Source organism: Bombus pascuorum, chromosome 11 (genome assembly GCF_905332965.1).
Source record: "Bombus pascuorum chromosome 11, iyBomPasc1.1, whole genome shotgun sequence".
Classification (NCBI taxonomy): Eukaryota; Metazoa; Arthropoda; class Insecta; order Hymenoptera; family Apidae; genus Bombus; species Bombus pascuorum.
The window spans coordinates 2,981,089-2,998,361 of record NC_083498.1 but is presented as its reverse complement, the minus strand read 5'-3'; the positions used below and the strand labels follow the sequence as shown (position 1 = coordinate 2,998,361).

Below are 17,273 nucleotides of genomic sequence, written 5' to 3'. Positions count from 1 at the left end.
TTATGTTTATTTTCACGATTACGCTTGCGTTGCGCTCAACGAGATCCGATATATCGATACACGCACAGCCGAGGTATCGACATATCCATGAATCTATAGCATTAGATACATGATTTCATGTCCCACAACGTCAACATGTTTTATAAGTTTCATAAATAATTTATAGTTTCTTAAATAAAAATGCTATGAACACGTTACCGTGAGATTTACTGAAATCAATATAAAGAGCGATGACTTCTGACTAATAACTCATTTTAACAACGTAGAACATAACCTATAAATTGTTGCGCCAAGATAATTTAAGTTTATAGAGATTAAGTACGAAATTGGTTGATAGCGGACACCTTTATATTCCATTGTTCAAAAGAATTTCTTTAAGAGGCATTAAGCAGCAAGAAGACTAATAATGTATGTGATGCAATGTTCTGGCTTATTATCAAAACAACTGAGTTCGAATTGCATTCGAAATGGAACCAGGTTAGCATCTTCTTTTGGTCAGTATGAGAATTGTGGAAGATTTTGTGAATATCGCAATAGAGTAGCATTGTGGTTGAAACAACAAAGCGGTCAGGTAGCCAAAGCTTGTGCCAGGCAGTTTGAATTCATTGCTGCCCAACGTATTCGAAGGAGCTTCCAGATATTTCATTTATATACACAAATATGGGACGAAGTAGCACTTAAGGAATTTATGAAAAATTGGAAACGTCGTACAATGAGGAATGCTAGACATTTTCTAACGAGCAGCATTGGTGTAACAGTGTACAATTGGGACCGTGAAAGGATAAATGAAGAAGAACTCAATAGGTATAGTAGATGGTTCTTTGCAAATTAATAGCTTTGCAACAACTAGAAGGCTCCAATGTGTATATTGTATTTATTGAGAGTAAAAGCAGATATAGGTTTCATATCCACAAATACAGAAATTTATTGCTGAAAATATTAGTTGATTTTTGTTGTTAGTCTATTAAATATTTCAATGGAACTAATTATTTATTGCAGCTACCTTCCAATTTCTTTTGCCTCTTTTATATCTTTTTAAGTTGTTAATTAGGAAAAACAAGTTAATTAGTTACTAGAATTGTTATTCTCTTAAATATAATAACTATATTTGTAAATCCCATATATCTTATGTATTACTTGATTTGTGATAAAGATAAATAATCACAATTGATTTTATTAAGTCTCTTTTACTAACTTATTAACTTTGAACATCAGAACTTTTAAGAGAAAACCTAATTAACAGATTAAGAATTACAAATCCATCAAAATCTTCCATTAACATTGGTTATTTTATTTTTTATGCTTATTAGCTGTAGACGGGATATTGAAGAAATTCACAAATTAAAGGACATTACAGTTATTTGTCCAAAATGTCACCTAAGAATTATGATAGATGCTCAGCAACCTGGCATAAAATATTGCACATGCTATGGCAATAAATTTAATGCTACTTCTAATCAAGATCGTATGTAACATTTGATTCTTTTGAACATCAGTTTGTCTATTGGTGAACATATCTGTAACTGATATACTCCTTTTCTGGTTTCAGCAGAGGGATGGAGACCGTACTTAGAACGACAAGATATGCTCATTTGGAGGAGGGAAGAACCAAACTCCGGAGGATTATTTGCTTATAAAGTATATGGTACATTTTCGGATGTTACTGCTGAAGATTTTCTGCAAACCCAGATAGATTTGGATTACAGGAAGAAGTGGGATTTAACTGCCCGAGAATTAAAAATTATAGATACTGACCCAAAATCGGAAAAGTCTGTTGATAATGGTACTGATGTTATATATTGGGAAACGATATGGCCGGTATGTAATAATTCACGTAATGTGAAAACTATTTATAACACTGATCACTCAATCTTATCGTTTAAATTTTAACACTCTGCTATGTTTGATTTTAGAGATTATTTACAAACAGAGACTATGTATATCAACGACGATGGATTATGGACAAAGAAGAACAGTTAATCGTAATTATAAGTAAAGTAACAGAACATCCTAATGCTCCTACCAAACCAGGAATATACAGGTATCATAAATATTTTAGGTCATTTTTACTCATTTTTTACAACATAGGTGCTACATATATAGAATAATATACACGCACACGCACGCACGCATGTATGTGTATACGATATCATTAAGTTACCTGATCGGTATTTTTTAGTTTTATATTTCATTATAGAGTCACCTAGCTCGATAAAAGTACATATTTGGATCGCCAATATTATAAAAGTAAATGTAAAAGTAGGAGAGAAGTCCTAATGGATTCTTTGCTATTATTAAATAATTTAAATTGTGTATATGTAACAGAGTCACAACGTATTGGTCGTACATGGTGATAAGGCCTTATACAGAACTCCACCAACCAGGCATCGAATTTGGATTGACGTACTTTGATGATCCTGGTGTGAATATTCCATCTGCTATTACTGCATGGGTTGCAATGTCAGGTATTAGAGAAAATAGAAAAACGAAGACAAATTCCACTTTCTTAAATTACAACTTATCTTTGTATTTATAAATCTTTAGGATTGCCAGACTTTTTAATTCGTATGAGGCAAGCGTCGAAAAATTATCAAAGTTATAAATCTGCAAAAGAGAGTACAAATATTTCTAATGCTACTCATATTTCTTTGAGCGACGATAATGTTTCTAAGCGAAACACGGAGGAAAATAACACACAAAACGATAAAGAGAGTGAAATAGTGAGCGAAAGAGATACGATGGAATGTGATCTTGTTGAAGTCGAGACCCTGACGTTCCCAGAAACGCAAGTATGCGACGAGAGCGACGAAGATATAGATAGTACAGCAGATACAACCGACGAAGGCAGGAGTTCATTACGTTATTTTTTTCTTACAAAGTTATTTGTCTGACCAATAATTGCAATATATTTGAAATAATGAAATTGGTTTTGGCCAATAGAAAGTCTTTAACATGACGTTGTACGGGCAGAATGGTAATGACCGCGATCGCGATACAAAGATACAGGTACGAATAAGTGGATACATTGGATTACCGGGGTTGCATCGAAGATGATACCGAGAACGAAATGTGTTTATATCAAATTAGAAGAATTTTGGAAATTGACAAGTAGCATTTTGTTTTTATGGTATTCTTTATTGCAACAAACACGAGACTGATATTTGTAATTAGTTTCATTTACGCTATTCATTGTATGGTACAAAAGAAAAATATGGGAAGAAGAATGTATTCAATTGTAAAAAAATGTAAGATAAATTACAATTTGTACATGATCTTTTTGTCTACATAATTTTACACAGCCAAAATACTATGTTGTATTTATGTACACTGGGGGTAGTGAAAATATAAATAGTTGCATAAAATATGGAGAATTAATTTTCTACAAGTATATATATCAGATTTTGTTATGTACAATTATATATATATGTGTCTATATAATGGAATCGATTCACATTCATTACTTATATAAATTGTAAATAATCTGTGTAATGTAACACATGTTAATGTAATACAAATCTTAATATAATACACAGTAATCTAATATATTATACAAGACGTTTGCAATATCATGCAAAAGAAGCATGTAAATGTTTTATATTTTAATATTTCGTACCAATCTCGGGAGAAAATATCGTGGAAACAAAGCTTTGTATTGTGTATTTGAAATTGTTCAACAACTTTGTTCCCATCTATGTATTACCTCCATCTAACAATACTGTCTTTCAAATATTTCTACCTCAATAAAACTTTTTGATATTAAGAGGACTAGACTTCTACACTATGTCCTCTGTTATAGCACTACTCAAAAACGTATCACCTTCCTCGTCGATTTGAAAATAAACTTCCTCTGGTAATTGTTTTGGTTGAGATTTAAAACCAAAACAGTCTGGATCATGACATTTCTGATATATCATTTTGTTTTGTAAATTTACGATCCATAAAACATTGTTACTTTTATGACATCTGCCAATATTTTCACAGTACCTATTAGCAAAAAGAAAAGTAATAATTACTTTTTACGATTGTTATTGTACAACCGAAGGGGGGAGGATTTCTCATGTAAAAAAGTAAATCAAAACATAGAATAAAATGTGTTCACATGAGACTTCGTTTATAGGAAAATAAACATTTTTTAAAAATTCGTTAAGTAAGCATACATTTATATAGCAATAACCCACTTCTTTATTTCTGCTCAATCTGATGAGTCACCACTATTACTATTTATCGTTATAAACGACGTCAATCAAGACTTGGTATCATTCTAAATACATACCATCATAAATAATTTATTTATATTAATTATTTATAAAATAATGAAAATATTGCCCTTGATATATATAGAATTGAATCTGTAGACTACTTGTATAGTGAATTACAATTACATGAATTGATAATAATTGATGTGTTTAAATTCTTCATTTCTTCCAATGCTTGTGTGATACATATTTATTAGTTAATGACGATTTCGGTTATTTTTAAAATGAGCTATTTTTATGACGATATATATAAAAATAAAGAATAAAACGGTAATACTATGCTTATTTAATTCACTGAGCAACAATCTGGCTGCAACATCATGGATGATATTTCCAGCACTTTGTAAGTTACTAGAATAATCTAAGTATTGAAACTTATGGCATGAATTGAAATTATACTAATTTTATATTCACATATACTGTATTTATAAATACAAAAATGAATAAGCACAGCTAATCAGAATTAGTGAATGAAACAATATGTTTCTAAGTATAGGTATTTAACAAATTTCTAAATCTTTTTTGTCCAAAAATGGAGCCGCATATGAAAAAATTTAATTGTACATTTTTAACTTGCTTTTTTGCTTTTTTTTACCATGATTTTAGAATAATCTTATATAAAGAATTGTAAATACCTGTATCCCATAGTTTCATAGACCAATATTTTTGCAGATTCATAATGTTTACATACACGTATTTTTCCAGGAGATATTAAATTGTTAACATATTTATCTAACATTGGAAAATTTGAACAGGCACTACCATTTTCCTGATAACTACATTGTTGTACTCTATCCTTAAAACAATTCGTATTTGGTACACAGTTTTCAGACCATTCCAGTAATATCAAGCCTTTCTTCGTAGCAAAATACGATATCAAAGAATCTAGAAATATGCTTAATTCGTTATCATTATATGCACTGGATGGAATATATTTACAATCATTTGAGACCACTAGATTTGATTGTTTTCCCCACTTGGTGGATTTATATATTCTAAAATGCCTATTCTTAGTATAAACTGCAGTGTCAACAAATAGTCTTTTTCCTTTCTTTGTTTCAACAATTAATCCTTCAAGTTGCATTCTATCAAAGCAGGTTAAAATATCGTGTTGCTTTTTCTTAGATGAAACATAATCCAAAATATCCATGCATATAGATTTGACCAATCTACCAACATGATAATTATCTCTAAAGGCTACATCTCTAATATTAAATATAACATGTCTACTAAATTTTTCATTAGTACTTGAATCTAGATTGATTATGTTGTATCTATTGCATATTATACGCCAGTGCTTAAGCAAGTACATGCAAAAAATATCAATTAATATATTTGTCATAGACGGTCCATCATGTTCCGAGTTTAGTTCGATCGAATATTCTAAATCCAAATATAATCGACAAGGCTGATTTTCTGGAATTATCTGAATTTAAATGTAAATTTATTGCATCGTTTCTATGTGTATCTTAAATACCTCCAAATGCAACGAAACGTTATCGATAACATACCTCGTAAGAGCATCTTCTTTCTGCCGGCAGATGCTCATAATGCCACCAATATATTTCAGGATGAGCTACTACGAATTTACGATAACCATTACATCCCTGATAAACAAACGTGCAAAGCATATTGTAATCGTTACTCTCTTTCGAAGCTGTGTTAAGCGCATCCACTTGTTTATCAAATTTCATCCAAAAGTCGGGCGGCCCTAAAATGCTTGATGGCATTTTTCGATGCTTCTTCACCCACGTTTTAAATACCTTTCTCTCACAATTTGTTTCTTGTTTTTCCGCCTTCTCGACGGTTTCGCTGTCGTAAAATTTGTGAAAATCGATTGTGCTCATGTTTAATTTTGAGCCAAAATGTTAAGAGTACGCAACATTTAATCATAGACGCGTAAGCATTAATCAGTAGAGATGGCGGGAACTGCTACTTGTGAATTTATGAATGACAGTGATTCGATCACAATCGTTCCCAATCACAATGATTTTCCACAGTAATTTGTGGTTTTTTGTGATCGCTTCTGATCGGTGGAGAAATGTTTTTTGCACGCATCACATAACCTGTATATTTTACATTAACGACACTAAATGAGTATTACGATCTTGAAATCGAGAGGAAGGATTAATATTTTACTCTTTAAGGTATAAGATAAAGAAAAGGAAATTGAATTATTTTTAATATCAAATAAAGCAAATTTACTTATATGAAAAAAACGTAACGTAATTTTTAATTAACATTATACGCAAGCTATATTGGAGTATTTTATAAGAAATAATTTAATCAAGATCAAAAAATACTATTGCAGTGAGCAATTTCACTCAAGATCAAAAAATCGATCGTGAATAAAGTTAGATCACGACCATGATCGTGATTTTGCAACCACTGCGAGAAACTGATAACTGTTAGTGATTTTGCACGCCATCTCTATGCGCAAGCGACAAAGCACTGTTTGGCGCCAAAATATATCCATAAATTAACCCATCTGTTTGAGACGAAACTGTATGCTGTTTCTCGTGGGCTTTTCGTCTATTATCAAGATAGACAAATAAATTAAGAAACATTAGTAACGGAAATATTCTACAAATGCTTCAAATAATAAATAACAATAAAATGCATAAATAAATATTTTGATATGTGCAGCTTTCTACAATTATCGTCCCCTTTAGTACATCTATAGGAAAAAATCGCGGCGTTAATTATATTCGTAGAAATCATGTTGTAAATATTTGAAATACAAAGTGGCGTACGACGTGCCGATTGTTTCAGTTACAGAATAGCGATACTTATCAGAGACTGAATTGTTTCAAAATAATTCGCATTAGCATTCAACGTACTTACTAAGGTACTATCTCCTTTTTTTTAATTTCATCATCATTCGTACGATCATTATTATAGAAGAGGAAGGTTATGTACAAATGATAACAGTTAAAAAATTCGAGGATCCTCGCAGGTAAATAGAAATTTATTTTACTTTCATTTTGTAGTTTTTCGGAAAAGTAAGTTAAAGTCATTTGAAAAAGCAAGGGTTCGAGTTGGTGTTTTATTTATATTGAAATATCAAAGTTGCGGTTAATTAACTAAATACAAGGCTGACAAGTAAATATATTCTCGCTTGTATTCTCGAGAAAGGAAGTAGAAATGAAAAAGAAAAGGAAATGATAGTACAATTCATTAGTTACAAAATATTGTATTATTTTTCAATATAATCGTCGTTAACTTCGATACATTTTTCTTAACGCGAGACAAGTCTTTTTCGTCCTGACAGCAAAGCATTCTGCTAGCCTATTTTTGATAAAGCATTTTACCGTTGCCTTGACTTTATCGTTTATCCTGAAACGAATACCTTTCAAGGTCGTTTTCAATTCTGGAAAGAAATGGAAATCCAAAGGTGTCAGACTTTAAATTTCGAACTCACAAGAGCATCAGGTGTTGTATCTGCGGTGTGCGGCCGAGCGTCGTGCTGCAACAATATCGTCTCGGTTGAATTCCGAAACCGTCATATACGTGTTCGCAAATGTTTCACGGTCTTGATGTCGTAGCACACACAACCGGTAAACGGCGATGAATTTCCGTGGGCCTAACGTTTTTCGTCTTTAAAAACTCGATCATTGCACGTTTCTTGAATCTCGTTGACGTCGCATCCATTTTCAATCTCACTTGAAACAATACTGTTGGTGACTGCGTCAAGCAAACTTATCGACACTTGGCATGTTTATAAAGGAGGGATGTAGCTATAAAATAAGTGGTCACGCAGAGCTGTAACTCTTTTCTCATTCTCGAGATACAGACGAGAGAGTGTGCATTAGTTATCATGCGACCCTCGTAGGTGTTATCAAGACAAGTGAATTGTTGTCCATACCATGATACGGAACAGTAAAGCCAGCTCGCAAAGAGATCGAGAGAGTAGAATTCAGATATTCACATTTCAGATGAGATTCCGCGGTTCTTGTTAAAAGATATCAGCGACGAAAAGAAAAGGAGCATACGTCATGGTGGAGCTGTATACAGGAGAAACGAACGGCGTTAGATTATTATTAATCGAAACTGTCGAAGAAAATGCGAGAGGAGGTGAGCGAAGCTTTCGATAGCTATTATCAATCGACGCGATAGAAAATCAGCGATAACACGACACGAGCGTACGAGAGGTGTACTTGGGTGTTTGTGACTGGCTAATGCGGTTCAAGATCATCCAGAGTGTCAGTAGTACTCCTTTCGTTCTCGGGAGCTTGTTTCTTCTTTCGTATCCTCGGGCGGATCTCGCGTCGTGCCACAAGGGGGTTGAATCAAAGGACGTGTTAGCGGCGTGAGCCGCGCGAAATCCATTTTCAGCGATCGCTACTACTTTGATCAATGAAACTCGGATTCTGACTGGAAACTCGGATCGAAACGTATCGTTCGTGAGAATCTTATGGTAGGTACGGAGGGGTTAGCGTCGAAACATTCCAGCAGGAAGCATCCGAGAATAGTTGAAGAGAACTGGTAGGATAGATCGCGTCGCGTTTTCCTTTCTATTAGGGTTAGGTCGGGATTAGGTTTGAATCGAAATATAAAAATATCGAATCATCCAGCATTGATTCATTTCGATTGACAGCGCAACGACCGGAAGAAGAAATTAGAGTGCGAAACGAAGACTTACAAGGAAAAGGATGGATTCGAGCAAGAGAGGAATCGTTGGTCGTGATATTCGCGAAACCGTAGTAGCGAACAAGGGCTCATCGTCGTCGAAACGTTCAGAGCGGTTCACCGATCTCGTTTGAAGGGAAAAACGTAGGACGCCGCACATAGATGGATACCAATTGGATCGTTGCATTGACGATCGCCTGGCTAATTGGCTGGTGTCCAGTGAATGGAAAAGTGAACTGTCGCGAAGTACAACTTGCCCGCGATTGTGAAGCTCTTTGCAAAAAGAATCAAGACGGTGTGAGTTCCTGCGAATTAAGAGTAGCGGTTCTTCTGCCGGCGGATCCTAGGTTTGATATCGCGTTGCCGAAAGTCCTTCCGGTTCTCGGTAAGTTTTCCTTGTTGTACAGAATCGGCGTTGTTTCTTATGCGGCAGTAGCTACGGCATAAGAAAATGTTATTGTAATTATTGTAAACGTATCGGAACAGTCTAGAGAGCTTGTTGGTTGTCGATTGCATTCACAGATTTGGCTGTCTACGAAGCCAGATCGCGAGGACTTCTACCCTACTGGTTGAAATTAAAGTTTCTTCCGCAGGATGATCACTGCGATGCGATGTACGCTCAAAGTGGCGCGATCGATAGCTTCTTGAATTGCGTTCATCTGTTTCTCGGGCCTGCCTGCGATTATTGCGTGGGTAAGTAACGCAGCGATCTATCAGCAGTTTCATAAGCCCACGGGGTTTCGTACGTTCAAGGTTGATGTTTAATTTCAGCGTCTGTTGGCAGAGTGGTGAAATTCTTCGGCTCGCCTTTAATTACCACCGGTGGATTCACCTATGATTTTACGGAAAAGAAGACCGAATGCAAGGACGAATACTTTATGACAACACGAATCGGAAATGTGGCCTTCAGGGATCTCGCCAACTTTTTCGTAGCTTTAATGAATCGGTAAATGAAAGAAGAATTAGCGAACGATTTAATCAACGACAGAATATGTTTAAAAGCGATCCAGGTTTAGCTTCGACTCGACTAACTTGTAACGTTACCGTAGATACGAATGGCACAAGGTGCATCTGGTGTACGCGACCAGCGGACAGAGTCAGCTTACTGGCAAACACACGTGTCAGTTAATGATGAAGTCCATGGTAGAGTTTATCAAGAAACAGCCAAACTTTACGTTCGGCACGTTCGATGTCGAAACTACCGTTCCCGAATATTACGCAGAGGCGTTGCAATCCCACGTGGGGAAGTCGTACAGTGGTAAGTTTTCCAGACATTTTCGATATTCGCTTTCCATCGTTGACGAGTCCCGCCAAAACTAACCGTCGCTTCTAACTATAAGTGTTAATGTACACGTTTTGACGTGCCTGGCGAATCCGTTGGTCGACGTTATAAACGTTTACGCGAATGATCACTGAACTACCAATGCGAAAACCATTTCTGCCTGGCTCTTCCCGCTGCGAGTAAACAATAAGTCGATTTTAGATGAAATCCTACGAGAAACAGATGCAACGAAAAGAGACGCGTATCACGCGTTTCCGCGTATACGCGGTAGCCTAGATAAAAACCTAATTTGACGCGCATTTTTTATCTCGGCGCTTCGACTTTGAGCATACTTTTCGTTATCATGATCGCTCATCGGGGGTGTTACATCGATGTTGTTAAAAGGAAACGTCAACAGTCTCTGCATGGCAACGAAGTAATTTTACCGAAAACTGTTGAACCTATGCCAAGTTGAATATGTACGCGATCATACCTATATGATACGGTAAAACGCTTCGATCGCGTACCTTAACTTTCATTTCGACAAGAAACGTTCTTCTTGTCTTCGAGAACGTCTTCTCAGAAGGTCAACTTGTTTCGTCGTGCATTGTTTTCGCGATTGTTCGCAGTTGTTAGAATATCTTTAGAATGTCTGATCGAGGATCGAGGAAGGCAGGAGTGCGATCGCTGATCTAATTGCCCGTATCAATTAACCGAAGTCACTGTTATCGCATTGTTTCCTGCGCGTTATCACAACTCGTTATCACGAAGCTGAAGCGTTTCTATTATTGCTCTGTTACGGTGCGATATGCGATAGACGCGTCGCAAAGTCTATATTTAAATGTTTTCTTAACAAATAACGTAAAAAATGCACGCGATCGATATCCATCCAAAGTGTTACAAGGTTCCTCCGATCGATTGCTTTTACTCTGATCGATACAGACTTTTTTTTTCACCATTTACCGGTTCATCAATTAAATCTGCAGAGATATGCGAATTTGCCGTTTCGCATTTGAACGACGCGGTATGAGTCAGCGAATCCTGTTATGTCCGTCGATAACAAGAGTACCTTTTGTCGATAATTTACACGTTGTTCTTCGTCTGTCGATAAGACGAGTTGTCTTCTTACTTTCATTCTCTTCTTTCCATTTTCTTAATATTTGTTAATTTAGATTTGTCGCTAACCTTAGGTAAATCGTTTAAAGTATGACCTATCCACACTATATTCTAAGAAGTCGTTCACAAGCGATTCTTCAGGGATCAATTGTTTGAAATCAGATCGATTTCATCGATGGACTTGCAAATGGAGATTTTGAGAAAAGAAAGGCTTTGTAGCGAATGCGCTACGTGATATACAGTGACAGAGTATGATATAAAAAGAAATCTTTTATGCATATATTCTGTGTGTTATACGAAACATTTTGCAATTTCGTTAGCGCTGTAACGAGAGCAATCCGAAGATGCATTTAAAAACATAGAAGCTGCAAGACACAGGAAACATACAATTAGTACAAAACTTAATGCACAGCATGAATAATTGTCTTTAACATATATGTAATTAGCGCTAAAGATGGTCTCACTAAATATGGTCCACCTGCATGTCTAAATATTTTCATGATCTCTGCCAAGTGTATGGTTGCAATGAATGTTTTACAATTTCCATCTATAACTTTGTAAATTGGTTTTAAATTTTACCAATATAATAACATTACACGATGATACCAATATAACAACAGTCGTGTCTCATTACAGTGCTGATGTTTCAAAATACCTCATACAGCATGCACAGTATATACGTACAAATTTTCTATCGTCGCTGTACCAAATTTCAGATCGAGACAAAGAAGAAAAGTCTTTGTAACGACTGTACCATACAATAGTAATACCAATTTTGATTATTAATGTTCGATACTGCGAGCGAGGAGAGCGAGAGCACGCGGAAGCGAAGGGCAGGAAAGAGCGATTGACAGAACGTGGAGGATGTGCAAAGTTCAAACGCATGCGTTCCTACCGTTCTCCTACCTATCTTCGCGATCGGCGCAGCAAGGTGCACGTACGAACTTCTATCCTAGTGTTGGAGGGGAAAAGGACGGAAGGAGCGAACAGAGGAAGAGGAAAAGGAAGAGAACGATCGTCCGGCATCGGTGGTGGTCGCGATTCAGAGTAAAGCGGGAGAGCTTTGGAGATTGGCTTGTCAGTTTCATTCGCGCGGTCCAAGCTCGCTCGTTCCGCCCGCGAAGCTTTCCTTTTTTTCGAAATAACACGCGGTTTTCTTTGCGATTCTCTCGAAGCGTTTTAAGAAGATCTCTTTCCCTTTCTCTCTCCCTCTCTTTCTCTTTTGAGACTGTTTTAAAAAGAAAGGAAGAAAGAAAAAGAGGGAGAACAGTTCTTTCTTTCTTAAGTTCTCGCTCCTGTAATTTGTCATTAACGTTGTACAGAGATTGAGAAATGTACAAAAGAGGTGGTACCGTGGATTATACGTACGTTGATAGTCATTAAGTTACGCAGTGGTTAACGTTATAAAGACACAGCATACACTTGTCGAATTACCAGAGAAATGAAAATTTGTAGATAGTCTTACCCAGTTTATGGGTTAAAACCATAGACTTTTCTATGATTCTAATGATGGAATTCGCGTTGTCATAGTTGAATTTCAAAGACTCGGCTCGGCACTAATGCGCGCGCAATCGCTACGACATACAGAGTACGGATTGTATTCTGTGCGAAAGGGAACGCATTTCTGTTCGCGATGACACGTTGATCATCATCGATTCGGCGATCAACGATCTCAACACGCGATCGTGAAATTGGCGCCTGAAAATCATACCGTCGGTGGGACGTGGACACTTTTATATTTCTGAGCGAGAAGTAAAAAAAGAAAGGGGGTGAAAATGCACGGTCGATCGGCGCTGCGAAGAGACGGCGCGCGAATTCGCGAACAACGAGATTAAACGGACTGGGGCGTGTTGCGCGTCGCGTGCAGGGATGACGAAATTGAAAAAGTAGCGATCGAAACGAGATGCAAAGGCGCGGAAGCATTCCATCGGTGAGGCTGACGCTGTTTTTGACAACGATATGTGCTAGCGCGAGCGCAAATAACACGGCAATCATTCAGTCTGCGAAGTGTATTGAAATGCGACCACGGTTCGAAAAGGAGGTGAGACTGGCAGTGATAGCGCCGGCTGATCCTCGACACGAGCAGAGCATGCCGAGGATACTGCCAGCTGTTCTACTCGCGGTGAAAGCAGTTAGCTCTGCGAAGGGACTTCTACCAGGATGGAACATCACGGTCGATCATCGGGACTCGAAATGCTCCAGCATCCAGGGACCCTTGGCCGCATTCGACTTTTACATCAACCGGACCGCAGGTCGTTCGTCGTTATTTTTCTTTCATTTCACTGGTTCTCCTCGTTTTTCCATCGTATCATCCTTGACCGATCGAATCTTTCTTACTTCCTTCTGTCCAGTCTGTTCCGATCCATTTGACGATCCATCTTCTTCCTATATTTGAATTTCGATCGTCCTCTTTGAAGAAATTAGCGTTCTTTTTTTCGTTTAACGAACAGACCAACTCATTCGCACCGAGCCGAATCGCGGGACCACGGGTCATTCTTCGTTATCTTTCTTTTATTTCTGTAACTTTCTCGAGCTTTCCGCCGTACTATTTCACCAACTAGATCTCCGTTTCGGCCCATTCGAATTCGTGCCGCATTTGCCAAGCAACTTGCTCCGTTCAACAGATTCGATCTTTCTCTCCTTTCCCCTCTCTTCTATTCGATGAATTCTATTCCATCCCGAAATTTGTCTAGCCAAACTAAAGTTTGAATTGGATTTCTCAAAGAAATACCGGTCTTTGCTCCGCTCGACCGATTCGCTTATCGCGGATTCTAAAATTAGAATTGTTTACGCACTCGGCCGTCACCACGTTTTCTCGTACAGTCACCGATCGTTTTATCGTGGAACGCGTTATCGGATGACAACGATCATCCGCTATTCTACAATGACTCGATTCGAATCGTACCGGCGGAAATCGACTCGCGCGTCCGCTGCCTCCTCCATTGGAACCATCGTTTGACGTTTAATCGTCGCACGTTTCGTCGTAGACGCTTAGGGTCGTGGCGAACCGCAGAGCGGAAAGGGACCGAACATCGTGCTCGGTTGACGTCATATTACTGTAGCTAATTATCAGCTACATTCGTGCATTTAACCATCGAACATCGAACATCGATGCAACAACAATCGAGGTTCATCCTCGGCCACTCAACCGAAAATCTCGCTTTTCTTCCCTTTCTCGAGTCGTGTAATTTGCTGAAGTAAAATTCTTTGAATAGATTGGACACGTCATAATTTCACCGCTGTCGTGCAATTTCTAGTGAAACCTTTGTTGTTTGTGAAAATCAAGGAACTTCTTGTGTAATTTGATTTTAGGATCGCGAATAGTGCAATTAACATCACTTGACATTTAACTATTCCAGTTAGTAGATTGTACTATGTGTGGTCTACATAGGGTGTCCCACGCAACTTGGCCGAGCTATAACGCGAAAATGGTAGGAGGTGGGAAAAGATTTCAGTAGGAAAAGTTAATTGATTTCTAGCGATGCATCACGCGTGCGTGTGTCTTTTCCGAAAGTGGAAGTGTTCCAAAGATTGTACGAGAAAGATTTTCTCTCTACGAGAGAAAAGATGTTGCGGCACTTGGGTCGGAAAATGATTGTTTTAAAGATATTTTGATTTTAATGTTTGAGAACCTATCGTATGAAAAACAAGGAAGGATAAGTGTCTTTTAAACTGATACACCTTTTTTGTATTTATACTTCCATTTGAAGAGATAGACGAAGCCGTAAGATCCTTGAAACGCTTCCACCTTCGCCGATAAAAACGTGCACCGCGTGATGCGCCACTCGAAACCGCTTAATTTTTCTTTATGAATCTTCCTTGATCTCTTACCAATTTAACGTTATAGCTCGGTGCAGTTGCTCGATCGATCCAGCAGGACTATATAGTCGAAAAGATAAACATGTTTGGCTATAAATACAAAAACTTTGGCTGCCAGCTGATTGTAATATTACACAAGTCGCGCAAGAATTATTGCAAAATAAGATGAATGTTTGCGAATGTGAATATCGAGAGAAGATAGAGGCGTTTCAGAATGTTTTAAAAATATAAATTGTCAGGGAAACGCAATAAAATCCTGCAGGAGGAATAAGAAACTTTAACGTAAATAATCGCGTGCCCGCCGAAATACACAGCGCGAAACGCCGCTGAGAGTTATACGATAACTCGAATTTTTAAGCAGTCGGATAGTCGTTTCAGAAGACAGAGCATCGTGGTCGTTAAATACCTTCTCAATTCCGTTTAATTACTTCTCTTCTGGTACAGCGATGTCTTTCTCCCCTCTCCCTCTCCATCTGCTACCGCAAATTTAACCGAATCATTGTCATTCTGTGCCTCGAATCGCGATAACTATAGAGGATGAGTCATTTTCTTTTAACGTTAGCTCGTTTAATACGCTGTCGGTCATCGGTGTCTGACAAGATACCTTCCGTTTAGAACTCTATTTTGAAAGCACGTTATCTCACGAGGGAAGCTCTTGAAGCCGGGAATTCGGAAAATTATGAAAATTATTTTCTAATTAAACGTTGCTCGAAATATTTCTTTGACGAGATGGCCTGAGAAATTAGTACGAAGGGTGATCGTTAGTACCAACAGTTTGTACGTGCTCAACGTATCTCTTTTCGTAATTTCTGAATTTCTGGTTTGAGAAATTTCCCCTGTCGGCATGATGTACAATCGGAGTGGCTTTTTGCTTTAGCAGCTGAGAGTAGACATACGACTGGAACGATAAAAGTGCTTTGGAGTTTGAAGACAGATATATGACCGCAAAAGCTCGATCTAACGCGTTCATTGCGGTAAAAATATCGAAACAAACTATTTTTACTTGCTTTTGTTTAAAGATTATATTATATGTAATTAAATATTATAAATGGTTTAAAAAGTTAAAAAAAAATTATATTTATGTTGTTAAATTGGCTCGACACCTAAATGTGTCGAAGTGATACGGACAATCAATCGAAATCGGTACGGACGCAAACATGTCAACGGTTTCTTTTCTTCTACCCGATTTTCAGTGCGGCATTTAAACGAGAATTCGGGACAAAAATCAAAATTCGTTGATCACGTTCGTAAGTCAGATTCGCAGGCCACGTTCTCGCGTTCACATTACGGCATTTGAATGAGAATTCCGGACAAAGATACAAAAATGCATATAATGTGCAGTTTTCCTGAAACTTGATATGTACATGGCGACTCGTTTGTCTAACCACACACAGTAACGTTTATGTAAATAGTGTCGATGCCGGGAACCAATCTTTCCATTCTTTACAACGAAGAAACACGAAACAGAGCTTTTTTGCAATTTTGAAAAATTTTTTGGAATGAGTGTGGTTAGATGTGCAGGCTTCTAACGAGTCACGATTTCACTCAGGAAAAGGAAAAAAAAATAAAGAACATCCAGTGTAGAAGCTTGTAGCAGGACAAGATTATGTAGCAATATAATACAATATCTTCCAGTATCAAGTCAAAATTGCAGGATGATTTGAATCGTTTTGTAAAAATTAAAAAGAAAGAAATTCTTTAATTGGAAATTAGAATTGTACGTATCTTAGCTTAAATTCCCAATATCGAAGGTGTAACAAACACCATCTGACAAAAATTGACAAACGATGTTTGCTAATCCTCTATCGATTCTTCGGTGAATTATTACTCACATTTGTATTTTTTATTTAGTATTAGTTTTTATTATATCTAGTCTGGTTTGAGAAGGCTTCTAACGAGTCGTGATTTCACTAAGGAAAAGGAAAAAAAAAAAAAGAACGTCCAGTGTAGCAGCTTGTAGCAGGACCAGATTATGTAGCAATATAATACAATATCTTCCAGTATCAAATCAAAATCGCAGGATGATTTGAATCGTTTTGTAAAGATTTTTAATTGGAACTGAGGTTTTTTTAATTAGAAATTAGAATTATACGTATTTTAGCTCAAATTCCCTTTATCGAAAGTGTAACAAATACCATCTGACAAAAATTGACAAACGATGTTTGCTAATCCTTTATCTATTCTTCGGTGAA

The 17,273-nt window shown here is 37.1% G+C and overlaps 3 protein-coding genes across 10 annotated transcripts in view; 2 read left to right on the top strand and 1 right to left on the bottom strand.

The window, feature by feature from the left end:
* Nucleotides 1-122: 122 nt before the first annotated feature.
* Nucleotides 123-3,760, top strand: LOC132912023 (stAR-related lipid transfer protein 7, mitochondrial-like). Of its 2 annotated transcripts, XM_060969115.1 has the most exons (7): nt 123-804; nt 1,311-1,465; nt 1,550-1,818; nt 1,914-2,041; nt 2,326-2,465; nt 2,545-2,844; nt 2,941-3,760. In XM_060969115.1, the coding sequence occupies exons 1-7, from the start codon at nt 407-409 to the stop codon at nt 2,949-2,951; spliced, it is 1,401 nt and encodes a 466-aa protein (XP_060825098.1). In that variant the 5' UTR covers nt 123-406; the 3' UTR covers nt 2,952-3,760. The 2 variants fall into 2 exon arrangements, with proteins under 2 accessions (XP_060825098.1, XP_060825097.1); XM_060969114.1 differs by having other exon boundaries at nt 124-804; nt 2,545-3,760.
* LOC132912024 (DNA-directed primase/polymerase protein-like) lies at nt 3,115-6,679 on the bottom strand. Its single transcript, XM_060969116.1, has 3 exons — nt 5,768-6,679; nt 4,892-5,682; nt 3,115-3,984 (listed from the first exon to the last, which is right to left on the bottom strand). Exons 1-3 carry the CDS (start codon nt 6,101-6,103, stop codon nt 3,774-3,776), a joined length of 1,338 nt encoding a protein of 445 aa, XP_060825099.1. The 5' UTR covers nt 6,104-6,679; the 3' UTR covers nt 3,115-3,773.
* Nucleotides 4,021-17,273, top strand: part of LOC132912020 (atrial natriuretic peptide receptor 1-like) — a 38,473-nt gene continuing 25,220 nt past the window's right edge. The window contains exons 1-5 of one of the 7 annotated variants that reach the window (XM_060969107.1): nt 4,021-4,599; nt 8,854-9,270; nt 9,408-9,578; nt 9,657-9,831; nt 9,935-10,143. In XM_060969107.1, the coding sequence (XP_060825090.1) occupies nt 9,048-9,270; nt 9,408-9,578; nt 9,657-9,831; nt 9,935-10,143 (778 nt within the window). In that variant the 5' untranslated portion in view covers nt 4,021-4,599; nt 8,854-9,047. Of the gene's footprint in view, nt 4,600-8,087; nt 8,331-8,423; nt 8,674-8,853; nt 9,271-9,407; nt 9,579-9,656; nt 9,832-9,934; nt 10,144-12,745; nt 13,515-17,273 lie in introns of those variants that run through there. The other 6 variants (XM_060969108.1, XM_060969106.1, XM_060969109.1 and 3 more) reach the window with 6 other exon arrangements.

Excerpts from the sequence above, each read along its gene's own strand:
- LOC132912023 (XM_060969114.1), top strand. The coding sequence starts at position 407 with ATGTATGTGATGCAATGTTCTGGCTTATTATCAAAACAACTGAGTTCG. Across the intron at positions 1,466-1,549 it reads TGCTACTTCTAATCAAGATC|CAGAGGGATGGAGACCGTAC; the intron begins GTATGTAACATT and ends TTCTGGTTTCAG. Across the intron at positions 1,819-1,913 it reads ATTGGGAAACGATATGGCCG|AGATTATTTACAAACAGAGA; the intron begins GTATGTAATAAT and ends GTTTGATTTTAG.
- LOC132912024 (XM_060969116.1), bottom strand. The coding sequence starts at position 6,103 with ATGAGCACAATCGATTTTCACAAATTTTACGACAGCGAAACCGTCGAG. Across the intron at positions 5,683-5,767 it reads AAAGAAGATGCTCTTACGAG|ATAATTCCAGAAAATCAGCC; the intron begins GTATGTTATCGA and ends ATTTAAATTCAG. Across the intron at positions 3,985-4,891 it reads TATGAAACTATGGGATACAG|GTACTGTGAAAATATTGGCA; the intron begins GTATTTACAATT and ends TTTTGCTAATAG.